The 20,376-nt window shown below is 33.3% G+C and overlaps 6 protein-coding genes across 6 annotated transcripts; 3 read left to right on the top strand and 3 right to left on the bottom strand.

Moving 5' to 3' along the window:
* Positions 1-1,521: 1,521 nt before the first annotated feature.
* Dph2 (Diphthamide biosynthesis 2) lies at positions 1,522-3,260 on the top strand. Its single transcript, XM_065515109.1, has 3 exons — positions 1,522-1,738; positions 1,807-1,959; positions 2,026-3,260. Exons 1-3 carry the CDS (start codon positions 1,580-1,582, stop codon positions 3,202-3,204), a joined length of 1,491 nt encoding a protein of 496 aa, XP_065371181.1. The 5' UTR covers positions 1,522-1,579; the 3' UTR covers positions 3,205-3,260.
* Positions 3,261-3,964: 704 nt separating this feature from the next.
* LOC135963311 (mitochondrial-processing peptidase subunit beta) lies at positions 3,965-6,308 on the bottom strand. The gene is made up of 5 exons (XM_065515107.1): positions 6,113-6,308; positions 5,607-5,819; positions 5,217-5,545; positions 4,773-5,149; positions 3,965-4,705 (listed from the first exon to the last, which is right to left on the bottom strand). Exons 1-5 carry the CDS (start codon positions 6,179-6,181, stop codon positions 4,269-4,271), a joined length of 1,425 nt encoding a protein of 474 aa, XP_065371179.1. The 5' UTR covers positions 6,182-6,308; the 3' UTR covers positions 3,965-4,268.
* A 938-nt stretch (positions 6,309-7,246) lies between these two features.
* CycC (cyclin C) lies at positions 7,247-8,415 on the top strand. Its single transcript, XM_065515106.1, has 2 exons — positions 7,247-7,894; positions 8,066-8,415. The coding sequence occupies exons 1-2, from the start codon at positions 7,307-7,309 to the stop codon at positions 8,279-8,281; spliced, it is 804 nt and encodes a 267-aa protein (XP_065371178.1). The 5' UTR covers positions 7,247-7,306; the 3' UTR covers positions 8,282-8,415.
* On the bottom strand, positions 8,307-12,045 carry LOC135963307 (GPALPP motifs-containing protein 1). The gene is made up of 3 exons (XM_065515104.1): positions 11,932-12,045; positions 8,870-9,669; positions 8,307-8,798 (listed from the first exon to the last, which is right to left on the bottom strand). Exons 2-3 carry the CDS (start codon positions 9,598-9,600, stop codon positions 8,411-8,413), a joined length of 1,119 nt encoding a protein of 372 aa, XP_065371176.1. The 5' UTR covers positions 9,601-9,669; positions 11,932-12,045; the 3' UTR covers positions 8,307-8,410.
* LOC135963309 (phosphatidate cytidylyltransferase, mitochondrial) lies at positions 9,694-12,037 on the bottom strand. The gene is made up of 2 exons (XM_065515105.1): positions 11,932-12,037; positions 9,694-11,880 (listed from the first exon to the last, which is right to left on the bottom strand). Exon 2 carries the CDS (start codon positions 11,877-11,879, stop codon positions 10,872-10,874), a length of 1,008 nt encoding a protein of 335 aa, XP_065371177.1. The 5' UTR covers position 11,880; positions 11,932-12,037; the 3' UTR covers positions 9,694-10,871.
* A 476-nt stretch (positions 12,046-12,521) lies between the features above and the next one.
* Positions 12,522-19,197, top strand: Rrp6 (exosome component Rrp6). Its single transcript, XM_065515103.1, has 4 exons — positions 12,522-12,679; positions 12,739-14,538; positions 18,129-18,845; positions 18,935-19,197. Exons 1-4 carry the CDS (start codon positions 12,575-12,577, stop codon positions 19,010-19,012), a joined length of 2,700 nt encoding a protein of 899 aa, XP_065371175.1. The 5' UTR covers positions 12,522-12,574; the 3' UTR covers positions 19,013-19,197.
* The last annotated feature ends 1,179 nt before the right edge of the window (positions 19,198-20,376 follow it).

Genomic DNA, 20,376 nt, shown 5'->3' with positions numbered 1-20,376 from the left:
TGGGGTGTATCGAACACCGGCTTCGCTAAAATTATTTTTTCTGTATATCAAAATATTCTGAAGCACTTTTATATAAATTCAAAAAGAAATTTTCGGTTCACAATGTTAATAAACAGTACCATATTATATATGGTATTGAATAGTGCATTTTGAAGCACTATTCAATGATATCCACAATGAACAGATACTTCTCTAAATATATGAAAAATTCACTATTATATATATACATGTATTGAATTTAAATTCCTTTAACGGCTGGGCCGATTTCGATGAAATTAGTTGTGTGTGTTTGAGTGGGTCCCTGGATGGTTTAGATTCACAATTGACCTATATAAGAACAATGAGCATGGCACCTCCCATACAAAGTAAAAATTTATTATTTCATATGTGGAGTACTATTATAGTGGGAGTCTTCAAACTTTGTGTGTGCTATGGCAGAACAATGTTTGCCGGGACAGCTAGTTATATATATATATTGAATTTAAATTCCTATAATTCTTAAACTAAGAGAGATCAGAACAAAATTTTAGCGTTTTTGTGCTTAAAATTATGAGAGCTATGAACACCAAACAAATTATTAAAATGCAAACTGTTTCGACGATCTTGATTTATGTCAAAAAATTACATACTATGTATTTCCACATGTATTTCACATATGTATCTGATGGTGTACAACTTTTACAGATGGAAAATTGTAAAATACATGTAGTCTGATGCCACCTTTTAATACAAAAATTTAAAGTAGGTATAATTTCGTAGCAGGGATGGCAAAATTGGTGCAATTGTACTTTTTTGGTACAATTTGATCTTAAAAAGTACAATGGTACACAAATGACACATTTGGTACAATTTGAAAATTTATTTCACAGTTAATATGTATATTAAAACCAATTTACGAATTTATGTTCTCTATCAATTATACCAAAATATTAACAATAAAATTTTTTACAATTATACCTTTGATTTTTTGAAATAAAGAAGAAATAGCGGCATTTGACTAGTCTTGTCACACTCGTAATTTTAAGTGTATATAAACAAAATTATGATTGCCATTATTTTCTGTTGAATGTGAATATCCATAAATTGTTAGATGGGTGACAACAATTCGATAATATAAACTACGATGCTTCATTATCAACTGAATATCTGTTGCTAGAACCAAAAGAATGAATGGATGTAATGGAATCGATCCAAATTTATTCATTACAACTGTTCATTTGTTCATTGTAACTTGAAAAAAATCCCGAAATTTCACTGGAATTTCAAAAAAAACTATTCTCGGGAAAAATTTTTCCGTGGAGATCCTAGTTCTGCTACAATTACAGTCGAAAAAGTTCAATTTCTGATGCTGATTGGTACAATTTTTAAATTTCATTTGCCATCCCTGTTTCGTAGTATTTTTAGTTACATTTAAGGGATTTTTGCACTATTCTACGAGTACACTCATGCCGTTTACAAAATCCCAACACTGCTATGAGATTTACGTTATCGGTTGATTTATTTTGCAAAAACAAACGAAATTTTTAATAAATAATAGAAAAATTTAGTATAAAAAATATTAAAAGGAAAATTAAATACAATGTCTGCAGCAGCTTCAGCATTTTCCAGTTCAGAAACTGAAGCACTAGAAAGGGAAACAGAAATAGCAGATGGGACTGAAGTAACTTTTCAACAAATATGGAGTGACGAACAGAGTAAAAATTGCATAGAATGGATTTGCAAAAATGGTTACAAAAGAGTTAGTAATTTATGATATTTGATTATTTGTAAACTTTCAATTGTATCCGAATCTATTGTCATATTCAGGTTTGCTTGCAATTTCCTGATAGTTACTTAAAGCACAGCGATGCTATATCCACACATATTAAGAGAGCAGTTTCCACTTCTCTTGAGGGTGACAAAGATTTCAAAGTCTTCATATTGGCCGACACATCTTATGGAAGTTGTTGTGTGGACGAGGTAGGTATCAAAGGTCAACGGAAAATTATGAATTATTGATTTCGGAATTTTACAATATTTGTTTAGATTGCCGCTGCACATGTTGATGCCGATAGTATGGTACACTTTGGCAATGCATGTCGCAGTAAAGTATCACGACTACCAGTATATTATTCTTTCCCTCAATTTGGACTTGATTTGCAAAAGCTTTATGATTATTTAGCACTATTTGGGAAAAGTGCAAAAGACCAAGTAGTAACCATTTATTTAGATATTGGTTACCATCACCTTTTCGAGGAAACCCAAGATGATTTCCTTAATATTTTAAAGACTTTTGAAGCAAAAGAAGTGCTAATTGTTTGTTATTGTGGCAATAAATTTGGTAAACTCTTAGAATCTGGTGAAATTTCTATAATGGTTGATGATTATGGCAAACATGTCAATGAATTAGATGACACGCGCTTGTGTTTGTTTGTTGGCAGCGATAATCAACGATTTTTCAATTTATCTCTGAGTTCTAAGGCTGCTAAATGGTTTATATATGATGCATCTTCCGGGAGTGGCAGTGAAAAAAATCCCTTAACAGCCAACTACATTCGCCGTCGTTACTACTATATTGAAAAATGTAAGGATGCCGTAACTTTGGGCCTAATAGTGGCTACACTTACAGCTGATGGTTATTTAGATGTGGTGAAACGTTTACAAATGATGGCAAAATCTCGTGGCATAAAAACGCAGATTATTTCGGTTGGTCGCATTAATCCTGCCAAATTAGCCAATTTCTTAGAAATTGATTGTTTTGTACTGATTGGCTGTGCATTTAATAACATGTTTGAATCAAAAGAATTCTATAAACCAGTGGTATCGGTTTTTGAAGCTGAAATGGCTTTAAATCCCGCATGGCACATGCGTTATCCTGAATCATATGTTATGGATTTCAAACAATTGCTACCCGAAGGAAAAAGTTTTCTTGAATTCAATGCAAATGATATAAATCAAGATGATATAAGTTTATTGACTGGACGTTTACGTAATTGTACAAACGGAGCAAATGGCAACGACGTTGAGGTGGCCAACTTATCAGCGCTGAGTGAACAACAGCAAGCTCTTGTAACACAGCCAAGAATGGATTTAATGACCACAAATACAGGCTTAACATTCGAAGATCGTACTTGGCAAGGTCTAGATCCTGCCCTTGGCCAAACTGAACCAGCTAAACTGCAAAGAGGTCTTAGTGGAATACCAATTAAATACTCTCATGATTAAATATGTTGGCATTTTATTTTAAAAGACTACAAAATACATACGAATATTTTCTACAAGGTGGCTTGATATTTCCTTATTTTATGGCAATTAGTTTCTGATCTCAATAAATGCTTTGTAATTAATGACATAATAATAGTACTATTTTACTATTTATGAAAATATAAAAAACCTTACAAAAGGAACTTTTTATCCTTTGAGAAACGGTATGTTGGAATAAATTAAACTTATTTTAGTTGGGAACAACCACTTCTTTTGGGACACCCTAATGTGCATACAAACATTACGATGAGGAACTACATTATTAGATTGTCCACCCAAAACTACAGAATAAATTTCGAACTTCAATAAAACATTTAAATTGGTACTGCTTTCGCTCCAATGTCTCATAATAGCGAATTAAAAATAATGTCCGTGAATCTATTGCTGTTAATATTTTAAAAAGGAAAACGATTGTTCAGTTAGTTATAAACTATCTGGCTCCAAGTTTGCATTATTTAGAACCACCAGTTAGCTGCAAACGTTGATACCTAGTATCTTTTAAACTTTAACCGCGATAAACTGTTGTTAATTAGCTTTCTTATCTCATGTTGTAATTTAATCGATATTCACAACAACATGAAAAACCGACTATTAAAGGAAATAGACCACTACGTCAAACCACTTAAAAAATTAGCTTATTTTTTTTAATATGAATACAATTATTGTTCGAAAGTATTATTATTGCAGGAATGTTTTAAAAAAAAATACATATTAAAAACAATTTGGTTTTAATTAATACATTGTTTAAAGAATTTATTTTAATTGAAGTTATTTGTTTATTGGGTTATGTTTTCGAGAGCATCATTTTAATTCAATACTCATCTATAGATGTTTTTTGGTTTAATCATGTGTAATAACAAGTTATACTTTGTTTTATTTAAGAGGTTTATTTGTGTATTTTATTTTATATTAAACTAAACTTCAACATATTTTTTTTCGCAAAATTTCGTTTCGAAATTTAACTCTCTCTCTCAACAAAGTGTTCTCCTGTCACTCTTTCTCTTTGAATAATCATTTCTTGAAACTTAAACTCTCAACCAGTACATGGATGAACGGATTCTGTTGTAGTCGGGAAGGTTTTCGACGGGACCAACAGCAGCAACGGCAGGGCATCTGTCATAGATGTATTTCATGGCAACATCACGTACATTTTGTACATCAACGGCATCGATACGTTGTTCAAGTTCGTGCAAAGGAATGCGACGGTTGTAGCAGAGCATTTGACGGCCAATGTCTTCACAGATGGGAGTGGTGCCATCGAGTTGCAACAACATGTTGGTCTTCAACAAATTCTTAGCACGTTCAACTTCAGCTTCGGTAACCATGGTGCATAAGCGCATCCATTCAGTTTGGATGTTGAAAAGCATGTTTTCGCACTCCATTGGATCACACACAAAGTAAATGCCCCACAAACCTGTATCCTTGTAGCATGTGTTGAAAGATTGGAAACTGTGGCATAAATCTATAGAGAATAGAATATAAACATAAATTGAGTTCTTCATAACATAAATTGGCAAATGAAAACTTACTGTCTTCAGCACTGGCACGAGCCAAATTTGAGGCATTGTTAATGCCACCACCTTGAGAACGATCCCAGGCACCAATAAGTGTATTAGCAACCATCAAGGGAATATTGTCTTGATCGGTCCAACCACAACCTTCAACAGCGATGGCGATATGGGCCAAAGGCAAGGAATCGTCACGTACACGAACTTCAGAGCCGGTGAAACGGCAGGGAGTAACCTCTGGTGGCTTACCATCGTAGGTGTTTTCCAATTTGCCTAAGTGTTGATCTGCAAGCTTAACCAAATCGTTGTGCTTGACACCACCAGCACCAGCCAAAATAATGCGGGAAGCCTTATAGTGAGTGCTAATGTAGCTTTGCAAATCAGCTTTGCCAATGGACCTAAAATAACATTAAAAATTAATATTAAAAATTAACAAAAACCAGCTGTTTTGAGTAGTAAACTCACTTGATGTTCTTAGTGGGTCCCAAAATAGTTTGACCCAATGGAGTGCCTTGGTAGGCGGTGGCATGCAAATGATCGAAGACAACTTCTTGCAAGTTGCTTTCAACTTCCTGCATTTCACGCAAAATTACAGAGCGTTCGCGTTCAATTTCGGATTCACCCAATTTGGAGTTTTGAATGATGTCGGCCAAGATCTCAACAGCCTTGGGTACATCTTTGGACAAGCACTTGGCATAGAACACAGTCTGTTCGCGGGATGTGTAGGCATTCAAATGAGCGCCCATATTTTCAACTTCCAACTCCAAATCAGTTTGGGAACGTTTGGCAGTGCCCTAGAAAATAAAAATTAAGCACATTGAAAAAAATTGCAATATCAGAGATTATTTAACAGACCTTAAAAGCCATATGTTCCAAGAAGTGAGCTACACCATTGTTTTGTGGAGTCTCGGAACGAGAACCAGCATCAATCCATAGACCCACGGTGGCAGTGGAAGCACCCGAGTCCTCACTGGCCACACGCAAACTGTTATCCAAAGTGGTGACCTGAGTGGCAGGGATGTTGACGAGAGTCTTCTTCAAGCTAGCGGCATCGGAAGCCTTGTAGCGCTGCAAATAAAAACACAATTCAATTCTGCAAGCTCTGACCTAACCTCAACTTTTCCCAGATCTATTTTTTCAATTTCATATTTATAAAAGTGAAAAATGATTATTTAACCAATTTTTTTGGAGTAAAAATATTTGTTTTTGGATTCCAAATTCATTGAACTTTGTAAAACATTGTGATTTACATGTTATATTTCACTTTTTCCATTACGTAATTGCACAAGAAAAAATCTTTGTAACACGGTGCCGTAATCTTTTCATATGATGATGAAAATCTTAGTTCGTTTTTGAAATACCTTCAAAACATTGACTCCTTTGGAGAGTTGACGCAAATTTTGCGAAATGCCGAGCACACGCATAGCCATTGTGTAAGGAATTTTATTTAAAATTAATTTGTACACTTAAATAATTACAAAATACTCTCGTAAAAAGGGGCCCACTGAAGGTGGTTTTCAAAGAAAATTTCTATCGTACGAAGTTGGCTGCACTACTTTGACAAGCAGTGATGGTAATTTAGCGATTTAGGGATTTTGAATCCATTTAGCGAGAATTCTGGCGATTTGTTGGAATTACAATTCATATGAAAATGTCGATGTATCCACAACTTGTGAGAATCTTTTCTGTTTATAGAACTAAAGACCCTCCAATTAACATTTTTTGTATGAGAACTGTCAGTTTATTGTTACAATAAAAAATAACCATAGATTGAGAAAATAGGGGTAACCCCATTCTAGCACAAAGTATATTCTGTGATTCTAGTTCTTCTAGTTCTATAAACAGGAAGTTACTTATATAATATATATTTTACCAAACGAAAATATCTCCAAAAATAATTATTACATAATACTAAAATAATTTCTTTAGTATTACATCTTATGTCGAAAAGCGGTTTTGCATACTAATAATTTCAGTCCTTCCGATTAAGCGTTGTATAAAAGTACGAAATATTTAGAAACAACTTGACTTAAATGGAGATAATAACCCTTATTTCCGATTTCTTTTTTTTTTCAAGGGAACAAATCAGGATCACAGTAACAATTTCTATTTTTATAATTTTTTTCTGTTAATATTCATATTTTCTAAAATGAAGGCCTTCGGCCGTGCGAAAGGAGTTTTTTGTGCTTATAATTGTGAGATCTATCATCAAGCTGTTTCGATTATCTTGATTTATGCCAAAATTTAAATTGACCCATTTTATGGATAATTACTAGAAATCAGCATTGTTTACATTACATGTATTTCTTATAAAGTAGAATGAATTTTGCGAAATTAACGTAACTGATGATGTTTCAAATACTTAGCTAGTATTTGGTATGGCAACGCTATTTTTCGTTTCTGAGGTACGTTTAGTGTAGGTTTCTACATGTTTTTTTTTTTCAATAATTGTTTACATTATTTACAGCCGCTTAATTTTCACCTGTTCTCAATACACCAATCGAATATTATAATTTTTGTTCTCAAATTCGGTGATTACTTCCTCCGATTTCTTAATGGCTGGTAATTTTTGGCAAAGTTCTCATTCTCAGCAATGGATTTTGGATCGTCAAGATCTAATACGCGAACGACAATATGACTTACAATTGCTAACCGAAGAGGAGTATCAAAAAGTCTTTATATTCTTTGCCAATGTCATCCAAGTTTTAGGCGAACAATTAAAGCTACGCCAACAGGTCATTGCCACCGCAACAGTATACTTTAAGCGTTTCTACGCTAGAAATTCTTTGAAAAATATCGATCCCTTATTGCTGGCACCCACCTGCATACTGTTGGCGTCTAAGGTGGAAGAGTTTGGTGTGATCTCAAATTCCCGCTTGATATCAATTTGCCAATCGGTGATAAAGAGCAAATTCAATTATGCTTATACACAAGATTTTCCCTACCGTACAAATCATATTTTGGAGTGTGAATTTTATTTGTTGGAAAATTTGGATTGTTGTCTAATAGTGTATCAGCCTTACAGACCGTTGTTGCAGTTGGTCCAGGATATGGGTCAAGAGGATCAATTGTTGACGCTGAGCTGGCGTATTGTTAATGATTCCTTAAGGACAGACGTTTGCCTACTGTATCCACCATATCAGGTAAGACCATTGGTATTTTATACAAAATTCATGTAATTACGAATGTAATAGCCGGATCGAATTTTGCATTATAAAAACAAAGCATTAACTAAACTATTTAAATTAAATGTTGTAGCGTCTTTAATGACACTACTATCTAATTCGTAAATATTTGTTTGTGTCTTATTGCAGATTGCTATCGCCTGTTTACAAATTGCCTGTGTTATTCTGCAAAAAGATTCGCAGAAACAGTGGTTCGCCGAACTTAATGTCGATCTAGACAAAGTTCAAGAAATAGTACGAGCAATTGTAAATCTATTTGAATTATGGAAAGATTGGAAGGAAAAGGATGAAATACAAATGTTGTTATCTAAAATTCCCAAACCAAAACCAGCACCTCAACGTTAAATCAATTTATATCAAATTAACAGCATTTATGTATGAAAATATTGAAAAATTTATTTATCATCAAAATAATTTTTAAGTTACGAACTCACAAATACACATTCTTATAAATAAAATATATTGTATGTAAAATTAAAGGTACTTTGAATGACCACTCGAAAATTTTGTATTTAAGATTTTGGCTTTATCCACAATTTGCTTTGTTTGATTTCGATCGATTTTGTTTAATTTAAGATCAACATCGCGTGTAAATGGACGCCTTTCGGGTTTAGCGCCACTTTCTTTTAATTCCTTGGCCTTTTTCTTTTCCTCTTTGCGTAATTTCTTTTGGTGAATCGTCACTAATGACTCGTCACGTTTATGTTTCTTTTTGTGCTTCTTAGCAATGGCTTCCTGCTCAGCATCTCGTTGTTTTTCATACATGTCCTGAGCTTCTTGCTCCAATTCTTCTTTGGAATTTTTCGAAGTTGTAGGTTTTTCCTTATCGTTGCCCGATTGAGGTGTTTTTGTCCAAGAAGACCTATAGTAATTTAAATAGTTATACAAGTAGTTTATGTTGTATTGTATGCATGTATGTATTAATATGATTACCTATCGCTAAAGTCTGGCTTCTCTTTGCCTTGATGGAACCCCCTTTTTAAATTGTTTAACGCTGCCAAACCACCTTTTAATCCTACGTCGGGTAATTCCAACATCCATTCTTCACGTACTTTTTGATCTGTCGTTGTTGCGTTCATGCCATCTATAGCAGCCATTTTAAGTTCTAATGCTCGTTGTTCCAATTTAATTTGGGCTGCTGTCATTTCACGTTCATTGGTGACCGGTATTGGTCCATAAGATCCTTGCAGAGTTTCCCCATCACTTTCCGACTCCGATTCACAGTTGGGCAATTCATGTGGTGACAATTGTTCTGCTACATCGTTCTGAGTTTCAAATTGTTCTAAATTTCCCAATAGTTCTTTAGGAATTGTGGGGCCTATAACCAAAGTTTGTGTGTTATCATCGTTTTTGTTTTTATTTAATAAGTGTGGAGGTAGAGCAGGACCAAATGTATCAGCTGCTTCATTGATGTTCACATACTCTTCTTGTCTTATTTGGGATGCAAAAGGTTTGTGGATTTGTAAGTTGTCTTCTTCACCAGAACTAATTATCTCCTTATGTGAACGTTTCTTTTCCTTGTGGCTCTTTTTCTTTTTATCTTTTTTATGTTTTTTTGATTTTTTCTCCGATTTCCTTTTAACTTTTTTGTGTAATTTACGTTTCCTTTCTTGTTCAGATGAGGACTGGGATGATGAACTATTAGAGTTTGTGTCGCTGGTCATTATGGAGTGATATTAGTTTAAAAAATTTGTGAAAAAGTGATGAGGTGAATGCAAGAACTGACGACTGAACTAAAAAGAAAAACGCTTGTTAAGTTATTGGTTTCATAAAGGATATTTTCTTTTTATTATAATAATATTGAAATTTTACAAAATATACATTAGGGCATTTGTTATTAAATCTGTTTTAATTTTAAACTACTTTTTATAAAAGAAATTAAAAGACTACGATTAGTTATACAATTAATAAAGCTTTTTAGGAGATAAACTAGGTTAACATTAAGGATTTTCTAAAATGCGTGATTTTGTCATTTAGATTTTTTGAATTGTTTTATAAAATGCACTTAAATTTAATCAAAAGTTATGATTTTTGAAGCTTATAGGATAACATATTTGGATATAATTTGTTGGAACCATAATTTTCTGAAATGCATAGTTTTGTCATTTATAGAACGTGAGATTTTCTTATTTTCTTTTTCGAAATCAAATTAAATTTTCTCTCAAAACCTTTTCGTTAATAATTTAATTCGTAGGTTTAATTCCTTTGTACTTCAAATATATTGAATTCATTCCATTGATAATTCATTATTTATAGAATTAATTCCTTATTGAATTCAAATCCTAAAAAAAGTACAGATTAATTAAATTTTTATTAAATTCAAATGAAATAATTCCATTATGAATTAGTTCAACGATGAATGTATTCTAAAGAATGTAAAGCTAAATAATAATTTGAGTGAGAAAATTAATGGCTTTATGGAATGAATTGCTGACATTTTTTAATTCCGAATTAAGGTTTTAGTGAATTAAGTTAAAATTAAGGGTATTCATTTCAAAAAATAGAAAATTACACTCTGATTTACATTTCTTGACTATTATTCGTATAACAGAATTATAAAAACCATTTAGAGAGACCATCTAATGATGAAAATGACAGTAGAGTAAGTATATATTAACATGTTAGGCCTGTTCTGTAACCAGAAACTAGTATGAACTATTACAAATTGCTTAAAAAATTTAAAATTTTTCGAGTATTTGTAACAATTTTTAAAAATTAGTAATAGTTATAAAAAATATAACGATGTTTTCACATGAAATTTTAACAACTAAAAAAATCATACATAATCTTACAAGATTTGTCTTAAAACAAAATCTTTAACATATTTCAAAATCTATAATGTTTTACAAAAAATAACACGTAATTGCAATTTCTTTGAACTTATTTATCACTACATACTACGCAACAAAAAAAAAATTTGAACGATAACTCATATTTAGTTGGAGAAGGTTTTCAAAGCCTTGCGATAACTATAGACAGCGGATTTAAGTAATCCGGCACTGGGAATATTCTTCACAGATTGTTTTATGCTGCTGCGCCAAACAATATCGTTCACCGATACTTGTACGATTTTATGAAGATTCTTTAAAGCGGCTAAATTTTGTATAATGTCTATATAACTGCCGGTAAATGCAGCATTACGTATAAGCCGTCTACGTAATTCAGCCGGTGCTTGGCGCAAATGATATTCCAACGCCTTTTCCGATTTATCTTGTTCAAACTGGGTAACAACGCGATCTGAGCCTTTTTCTTTGGCTGCAAAGTCTACGGCCACATATTGTGCTAAATCCTTCATGACCGGGGAGTACAGTTCAAAAAAGTCTTTCTCCTGAGCCTTGACAATATTCGCCACTTTGTTTTTATTTTCACCAAAGATCATGCGAAAATCTCCCTTATAACTTAGACTAGAGATGGTGTGAAACAATTCGAATGTGGTAAATCTTTCGGGCAGCAAAAGTAAAGCCACTTGAAAAGCATTTCGTAAGTTCATGGCCAAGGCTGATTTTAGTTCTTTATCGTCATCAGCTGGTACTACATCTTGCACAGGTTTATGCAAACGTCCCGCTACATAAAGATGGCGCCACTCCAGTAGATCTTGTAGCATTTGTTCTTTTGATATGACACCGTATTTTATTTGTACTCCCAAATCGGGCAAGGGTACTAATGTATTAAAGTATATGCCAGCCCCCAAGTTCTCCTGATATTTCATGATTAATTTGGGTCCCAAGTATCTCATGGCCGAGTAGTGGCTCTCATGACGACTCATATTTTCAGCATGCCAACCTAAAGGATCACGTACACAAAATACTAAATCGATGACACAGTCTTTTTGTTTTCCAACTTGGTCATAACCCACTTGCTGTTTGACACCAGAGCCATAGGCAAATACGTAAGAAAGTCCGCCGCGTGGAAACCGCACCAAAATGTCTTTGTATATACTCATTCTTAAAAATACTTAATTTAGATGTTAGCTATGAAATTTTTAAAATAATTACTTGATTCCTATAACTTTTATGTCTGCTTTTTAATTTTTCCCGTTGATGATGAAAAATATTTGTTCCAAGGACAAAACAGCGGCACCAACGCGAATCTATGCTAGGTGGTTGCAGTTCTACAAAAAAAAATTAATCATGGTAAATGTCAAAATCTGGCGAACATTGTATAAGAAAATTTAAAAAAAAAATTATATTAAAGCTTAAAATTGTTTAGGCGTTTGAATAGTGGAATATTTAATTATATAAATAGAAAATAAGTAGTTTGTTAATAAGCTTATAATAGGGTGATATTGAAATACAAAAATAATGTTTGACAGCAACTAGTACCAAACAAACGTAAAGAAATTATCAATTGTTCGACAGACACCATCTTGTATAAATTTTCTTTGGCAAAATAAACGATATGGAGTATGTTCAATGTAAAACATTTGTCATCATATGATTTCTACTACATTTTTATGCAACCTTGTAACATGTGTTATCACTTTTTTTGTTTTGCTCTATGATTACAACTAGCAAGAACAAGCATTGTCAAATGTAGATTTTTTTCCTTGCAATCCCACGCCGTTAATATTTTGTGAAGTTTTTTTTTTAAAAAATTGGTAATATTTTTAACGAAGTTTTATTTTAAACAAAAAAAATAATGGATAACAATGAAAGTCCAACAAAAAGCGCTGCTGATAAAAATAAAACAAAGCATAAACCTACCGCCATAGGAGAGTTTCAAAGCATTGAAGAATTTACTAAGGTATAATATACAAAATATAAAAAAGTGCTATCACTGAACCAAATTTATATTGATTCCAGAATGGTTTAACGGAAATAATAGAAGCCACCAAAAGCACCAACGCTTTTCCCCAGGGAGCATCCAGAGATCTTTATTGTGCATATCCAACTTATGGCCGTGTAATTGATGAACAATCTCATAGAATATTGGGTCTAATATCACACGTGTTAAAATGGCAAAATGTTAAGGGCAACATACAACGCCGCCAACCAGACGAACAATTCGAAATGTTATTAGAGTGCAACGATGTAATGTTCGAGAGACTGCAATCGAATTTAGACGAGTTGGCTGGTATCAAAAAGAACCCTCAAACAATAGTAGTAGAATCGCGTCTTAATTCCATATCTGGAGTTTCTACATCCGGCAAAGGTGCAGGTAGTTGGAACTTAAAAAAGAATGAAAGCAGTCCTACAATAGCGGCCAGATTGATCACTGCCAAAAATATATCCAGACCTCAAGTCAAATTTCAAATACCAGTAGACAATAGTGCGGATACACCATTTGTACCTAAAATTAAGGATAAACCAAATTCTCTAAAACCTTTGGCTATTTTACCCGAATACGACGAGTCTGGCAATGTGGCCAGCTACTTACATCCCTATGAATTTGAGTTAATGAAATTTGAAGCACCCAACAGTTTGTTGAAAACGCGTAAACCGCAAAAACCAAAAGATACCGAACAAACTGAACTAATGTATGTAGATACGCCTGTCAAGCTAAAACAGGCTTTGGAAGAATTGCGGGGAGCTACGGAGCTTGCGATTGATGTTGAACATCATTCCTATCGTACTTTCTTGGGTTTCACATGTTTAGTACAGATTTCTAGCCGCAAAAAAGACTACATATTTGACGCATTAGAATTGAGGGAAGAAATGCGACAGCTTAATGAAGTGTTTACCAATCCGAAAATTGTGAAGATCTTCCATGGTGCCGATTCAGATGTTGAATGGTTGCAACGCGATCTTTCGTTATACATTGTCAATATGTTTGATACTCACCAAGCGGCGAAGGCTTTAAATTTTGCCCGTCTTTCGTTGGCATACTTAATGAAACATTATTGTGACATTGAAATCGATAAAACTTTTCAACTGGCAGATTGGCGTATACGTCCTTTGCCTGCAGAATTGGTGGCATATGCCAGACAGGATACTCATTTCCTCATCTACATCTATGAGCGTCTTACCAATGACCTGTTGGAAGCATCCAATCAACAACCCCAATTGCTGCGTTCGATTTACCAGCGTTCTAACGAGATATGCAAAAAGCGTTACAACAAACCTCGCATTACCGCCGATTCCCATATGGATCTTTATCGCAAATCAAAAAGGATCTTTGACAATCGTCAACTGTTTGCTTTTGGAGAAATATTTAAATGGCGTGATTCTGTAGCCCGCCTGGAAGATGAAAGTTATGGTTATGTCTTACCCAATCACATGATGTTGCAGATATCTGAAAGTTTACCTCGAGAAATGCAAGGTATTTTAGCTTGCTGCAATCCCATACCGCCATTGGTTCGCCAACATCTACACGCGCTGCATCAGATCATTTTAAAGGCTCGCGAACAACCTCTGGTCAAACCAATATTGGAAGCGGAAGCTATTCACCGAGTGGCCTATGCAAATGTTAAAGACTACAACTGCAAATTGCATTGTCCTCATGATTTGTCTCATCATGAAGAATTCAGAGATGATTTGCCAACTTTGCTAAGCTTTGATAAGGAAAAAGCACCCAAGATCAATACCGATGTAGACTCATTGGGAAAAGCAAAGTTAAAAAGGGCACACTTAAATGTGTTTGATACACCAGAAAATTCGGAAGAGGTAAGTTTTACTGGCAATACATTTTTATGAATTAAGTTTTTGACAACAGCTTACGTTTTTGGCTCTATGGATAAGTTGGTGAAGACGGATATAAATCTTCTAAACTAATACTAAAAAACAAGAAGAAACTTCATACTGTTCACATGACTGAATTGTTCAATTGAACTTGTTCATTCATGAACAACCCAAGTCTAACAAAATGTATTTGAATTAAATTTGTATCATCTCAATGTGCACAAAAAATTACCAAAAAGTGTTAAAATTGGAAACCAATACATTGGTTCCTTCCCAGTCATATAAAAATTAACTGGGTTGTTATATGAAATTCGAGCGCGAAGTTTGGTACTTATTCAAAAAAAAAAAAATATTTTTCTCGAAAATGAATACAGTCTTGAATCGTTTGATTCATGGTACATATCGAAGTTAGCTGAAATGTTTCTGAGTGAAGTAAGAATTAATTATAGGACAATAGGTACCATACAGAGAGAAAAATAGTACTTTTTCGTTCTTTCTGAAACATAAAATTGAACATACAGTGCCGAACTTAAGTATTGGCACAGGATGCTCATTTTACTTTAAGGACTATTTAAAGGCCGTATTGTAGAGATTTTTAATAAAAAAATATATTTACCAGATAGACTGATGAATTTCCTGCAAAATATAAACAACTTCATTTCAACAATTTAATACCACTATTTATTAATAACAAAACTACATAAAAATACTTAATTTCAATGAACAAAATTATTGGCACACTTCATTAAAAGCTAAAAATACATTTCATTTAGGAAGCAATATTGCAAAATTTAATATATAGTTGCAAGTGATTATTGCTTTATAACTGCCTCGAGTATCTTAGGCATGAATCTACCAACTTGTTTGTGATATCTAACCCAATACTTTGCCATTATTCAACTAATGCCTTTTTCACTCGCTTATCTAGCTCTTCCCACAGATGCTCTATTGGGTTGAGATCCGGAGATTGTTGAGGGTGTGGTAGGACATGCGAAATATTGTATGAAAGCAACATACGTCCAGTATAGGCCGAATGTTTGGGATCATTGTCATGTTGAAAAGTTAAAGAAAATGGTAAATTTAACTTTTCTGTACCTTTCTTGAGGTGTATCCGTATATTTCACTTTGTCCATTATTTCGTCAATGAACACCAGCTCTACAACCCCTGAAGCGGACATACAACCCCACACAATTACCTCTCCAGCACCATGTTTTACTATTGAAGCAATATTTTGTTTTTCCAGCTCTTTATTGGTTTTTTTTCTATACCGTTTGACGGCCATCAGAGCGAAAAATATTAAATTTGTTTGCATCAGAGAATAGCACTTGGTGCTAAAAATCATGTGGCTTACGTAAATTCCTAAACGGCATATACTAAACGCTTCTTTTGGTTCACAGATAAAATAAATGGTTTACGCCTAGCAATACGACAACTATAGTTTGTCTTCTGGAGCACTCTTCTGGCTATTGCTGCGTGAACTTCTTTCCCAAACTCTTCCTTAATCTCTACAGCAACCTGTGTTGAAGATATTTTTGGACATAACTTGACCTTTTTGATTATATGGCTGTATTTACGCTCACTTAAGAATCTAGGACGACCTGTATGTTTAGCACTTTCAAGTGTTGATGTTGCCTTAAAACGTTGCACGATACTCCAAATTGTAAAACGGCTTCTTTCCATAATCTCTACAATCTCAGCATATGATTTTCCTTGATTGTGCAAGTGAAGTATGATTTTGCGCTCAGATTCTGTTTTCATTTTATTTGATAGCTATTTTCAGCAAAATTGATAATTATTGTGCTCATTTTTTACAAATTGACATTAACAGTTTTAGAAACGAAAACTGTTAAATAAAAGAAGATAAAATCGCATTTTCAAAGAAAAAAAGTGGATAGATCGATCAAATTTGAAGAATCTGGTTAAGTGTGCCAATAGTTTTGTTCTACGGAATTGTGGAATTTTTCGTCTTTTTATTATTTTTAAATAATATTGCAAAATTGTTGAAATGAAGTTGGTGGTATTTTGTAGGAAATTCATCAATCTATCTGATAAATATATATTTTTATTAAAAATGTCAACAATATGGCCTTTAAATCGACCTTATAGAACAATGATCATCCTGTGCCAATACTTAAGTTCGGCACTGTATATATTTTGTCTCCAATTTCATTTCTTACCTTCGCATTAAGTTAATATTCACGGGTTATATTTTTAAAGGGTATCACAATAGTATACACCACATCAAATCTACATATTTATTATTGTAAAAAACAATACATTGGTTCCTTCCCAGTCATATAAAAATTAACTGGGTTGTTATATGAAATTCGAGCGCGAAGTTTGGTACTTATTCAAAACATATATTTTTCTCGAAAATTAATACAGTCTTGAATCGTTTGATTCATGGTACATATCGTGGACATATCGAAGTTAGCTGACATGTTTCTAAGTGAAGTAAGAATTAATTATAGGACAATAGGTACCATAAAGAGAGAAAAATAGTACTTTTTCGTTCTTTCTGAAACATAAAATTGAACATACATGGTAGTGAGTGAGTTAGAATCCATGTGGGACCATTTATTCTATTGGTACTTTTTAAATAACTTATAATGGTGAAACTAGAATCACGGCCGGTTACTGCTTAACTCAATCCGAATACGAAAATGTGTGCTAAATACATTGTAATTGGAAAAGATTTCCTTTCGAATCGAATTAGGGAGTAACCCCACAGGAAATTATACACACATGCTCCTGAATGTGTTGGAATCCACAAATATAGGACTATACAATAAAATAAATTTTTTAAAATTGTGTATTACTGGTCCCAGGAAACATGAAATTAAGCATATATGGTTCTATGTGAATAATATTCCAAAGGTGTTGGTTATTAGTACTTTTTTGGAATATTTTATGAATTAACCCAAGATTATGGTGCCTATTATGAACTAAATTCGATTTTCGACTGTAGTCGAAATAGCTGATCGAACGAATTGCCATTTGGTATTATGGCGCACATTCGTTGCTTACAACCTTAGACCTGCATAAAATTAACGAAAATATTTCAGTTAGTGGTATTTGGTCCACGTAAAACAAATAAAATTACAAATACTTACATTTTCAACAATTTTTTTAATTTTATTTCCAGTGTCGAAAGCAAAATTGTGTTCGTTGAAAAATTCGATGCACAACGAAATTTTCGGCAGCGATGCCAACTTATAATACGAATTTTACATTCGATAGCCAACGTATATCGTTTGTCGAATGCAACTCATAATAGGGACCCATGTTTCATTTAATTTTCATATGAAATTTCCGTTTTTGGTGGAAAATATAAGTGATCACAGAATATCGTCTTTTTCCATTAGACCATTATTTACCGTCTTATAACTAGGTTTATCTTTCGTTTAATTTTCATAAAACAATAGATTTTGGGTTAAAAATAAAGTAATCATAGATCCTTTTTTCATTTGGACCACTATTAATCGACTTATAGCCCAGGCTTATGGTTCAATTTATTTAATTACGATTAATATATGTAACTATAAATAACATACATTTAACATTTTAATTCCAGGATGAACAAACGATACGTCATCAACTTGCTGAAAAGCAACAAATTCTACTGCCATATAGGCGTTATATTGCTGTTTTACCCCAGGTTGAAAAGGAAAAACGTGAAGAAGCCGCTCGCATAGAGGCCGAAAATAAAAAACGACAATTGTGTCCAGACGCACCCACAAACATGCCAATAGACAAAGATTTAGTAGATGTTAAAAATATTAAAAAGGAAAACGACATGTACAGTATGCCAATCAGGGAAATGCTCAAACGCAAGCACGACGAGTCAGTGGCAAAGAAAACAGCCAATGCTGCCCCAGCTAAACGTATTAAAACAGAGGAGAATAGTATTATGACGACAACACCAACAGATGATAAATTGAAATTTGTCAATTTGCCCCCAACCAAAAAAGAACTTAAACAACAGAATCAGCTAAAAAGACCAGCGTCACAAGATACTTCTATCAACATAATATCCGATGATGATCATGATGATGATGGGCCACCCGAAGAAAAACCTACCTCTTCACAACCAATTGATGGCCAAGTCTCGAAAAACACCTTTAAAAATAAAAATAAAAAAGGAAAATTCAACAACTCGGGCAAAGCTCATCAATCGTCTGACAAACCTGTGCAAACAAATTTCGATTATCAGAAGGTTGATTTTAAGAAATTCCAAGGTGGAGCTCAGAAAGCTAAGGGCACGGAATTGAAACCACAATTCCATGGCAAGGTAAAGTGCACATATATAAATAAAACTATCAGTATCCATTTTTAAAATTAATTAAATTTATTTTTCTACATATTTATTTTCATTTTCAGGGCAACACAAGCAAGGCTCAAAATAAGAAATTTAATAAACTATTTACATTTTCGAATGTAAAGGCGAATAAAAAATAGACTTTTCAAATAAACCTTTGTTGTCAGGGGTTTACATTATTATTTTATAATTATTCTAACTATAACAACTCAATAACTAGACTAAAATTATGTTTATTTTTTTTTTGATATTTAATGTATGTAAATGTATACAACTTAAAAATACTGAAATAAATACATATTTTAATTAAAAATAAAACATAAAAGGCCTTATTCATAAACAATTTTAAATTTTTGTATGAATATAGGGGAAAATATTTTGAGTATATCTACTTAAAATTGTGTATGAATATTAGAGCGACTCACTTCGTATGAAGAGGAAAGTGATTTTGTTACCCCCCTCAAATTAAACCTTTTGTTTTAGGATGTTGGGTGTTTGGGTCAAGTGATAACCGTTCGTGAAAATATTTGTAGTTTTTCCAAAGGGCTGTTCCAGTCCAGCTTTATTTGTCATGTCAAAGGTACGATTTACAAGAATTTCTTTATGAAAATGTTTATTTTTAAAGTAAATTCTTGGAAAATCGTATAAATTATGGAATATCTCTATATTAAGGTTAAACTTGGACGTTGTTATTGTAGCAGCGAAAACAATTTTACAATATTTAAACAGGGTGTTCTGTATGTAGATCAAGTCCAACGAATTGTGCTACTTCGATTGGATGTGTCCATAAATCTACTGGACGTTGTTGTTGTAGCAGCAGTGATTCCTGAGTTGACAGCCCTTGGTCGAGTGAACTCGGGTCATTCCGGTGCGTAGAATACATATATCGCACAGCGGGATAATAAATGGTCATGGAAAGAAAACGCATAAGTCCCACTGTGTGTCGGTGTTAACATTAAGATAAATCGTTCATAATCAACTCAATATTAAAATGAATATTCAATATATAATCAATATAATTTTTCCAAAAAAAAAGTTTTCACACATTTTCTCGGGCGAACGGTAAGGAAAGATCTGTGGGAATGGAACGAGTATAATATTTAATCTGCGGCGAATTATCATGGGAGAGGACGAAACAATCGAATTGTTTTAAAGAGAGAGAGACTGGATGTGATGAAGCGACAACAAATTATAAAGAATGGAAAAATAAAGAAATAAATATAATTCAAACGAAAAAATATTTAAAGGGGACCGTAGCGATTGAATAATTGAATAATACTCCAGCTTCAACCCCGGAATCAACCGGAGATTCGTTACAATTGGCTCCCGAGTGGGGACTTTAAAGTATATCAAACTTTAGGTGGCACAGTTTCTCTGGCTTCCATTGCAACCCACTGACACAAACAAAATAATTAAAAAAGGGGAACAGTTAGAACATCATCCCATATTATACTAATCATACTCATAATTCTCATGATGATGTTATCATGGTAAGTCTACCAAA

This window comes from Calliphora vicina, chromosome 1 (assembly GCF_958450345.1).
Source record: "Calliphora vicina chromosome 1, idCalVici1.1, whole genome shotgun sequence".
NCBI lineage: Eukaryota > Metazoa > Arthropoda > Insecta > Diptera > Calliphoridae > Calliphora > Calliphora vicina.
The sequence above is the reverse complement of the archived record's forward strand: the minus strand, read 5'-3'. Positions and strand labels throughout refer to the sequence as shown.

Excerpts from the sequence above, each read along its gene's own strand:
- LOC135963307 (XM_065515104.1), bottom strand. The coding sequence starts at position 9,600 with ATGACCAGCGACACAAACTCTAATAGTTCATCATCCCAGTCCTCATCT. Across the intron at positions 8,799-8,869 it reads AAGCCAGACTTTAGCGATAG|GTCTTCTTGGACAAAAACAC; the intron begins GTAATCATATTA and ends AAATTACTATAG.
- LOC135963311 (XM_065515107.1), bottom strand. The coding sequence starts at position 6,181 with ATGGCTATGCGTGTGCTCGGCATTTCGCAAAATTTGCGTCAACTCTCC. Across the intron at positions 5,820-6,112 it reads AAGGAGTCAATGTTTTGAAG|CGCTACAAGGCTTCCGATGC; the intron begins GTATTTCAAAAA and ends TTTTATTTGCAG. Across the intron at positions 5,150-5,216 it reads GGACCCACTAAGAACATCAA|GTCCATTGGCAAAGCTGATT; the intron begins GTGAGTTTACTA and ends ATGTTATTTTAG.
- LOC135963309 (XM_065515105.1), bottom strand. The coding sequence starts at position 11,879 with ATGAGTATATACAAAGACATTTTGGTGCGGTTTCCACGCGGCGGACTT.
- Rrp6 (XM_065515103.1), top strand. The coding sequence starts at position 12,575 with ATGGATAACAATGAAAGTCCAACAAAAAGCGCTGCTGATAAAAATAAA. Across the intron at positions 12,680-12,738 it reads GCATTGAAGAATTTACTAAG|AATGGTTTAACGGAAATAAT; the intron begins GTATAATATACA and ends TATTGATTCCAG. Across the intron at positions 18,846-18,934 it reads AACCACAATTCCATGGCAAG|GGCAACACAAGCAAGGCTCA; the intron begins GTAAAGTGCACA and ends TTTCATTTTCAG.
- CycC (XM_065515106.1), top strand. The coding sequence starts at position 7,307 with ATGGCTGGTAATTTTTGGCAAAGTTCTCATTCTCAGCAATGGATTTTG. Across the intron at positions 7,895-8,065 it reads TACTGTATCCACCATATCAG|ATTGCTATCGCCTGTTTACA; the intron begins GTAAGACCATTG and ends GTCTTATTGCAG.
- Dph2 (XM_065515109.1), top strand. The coding sequence starts at position 1,580 with ATGTCTGCAGCAGCTTCAGCATTTTCCAGTTCAGAAACTGAAGCACTA. Across the intron at positions 1,739-1,806 it reads GCAAAAATGGTTACAAAAGA|GTTTGCTTGCAATTTCCTGA; the intron begins GTTAGTAATTTA and ends TGTCATATTCAG. Across the intron at positions 1,960-2,025 it reads GAAGTTGTTGTGTGGACGAG|ATTGCCGCTGCACATGTTGA; the intron begins GTAGGTATCAAA and ends ATATTTGTTTAG.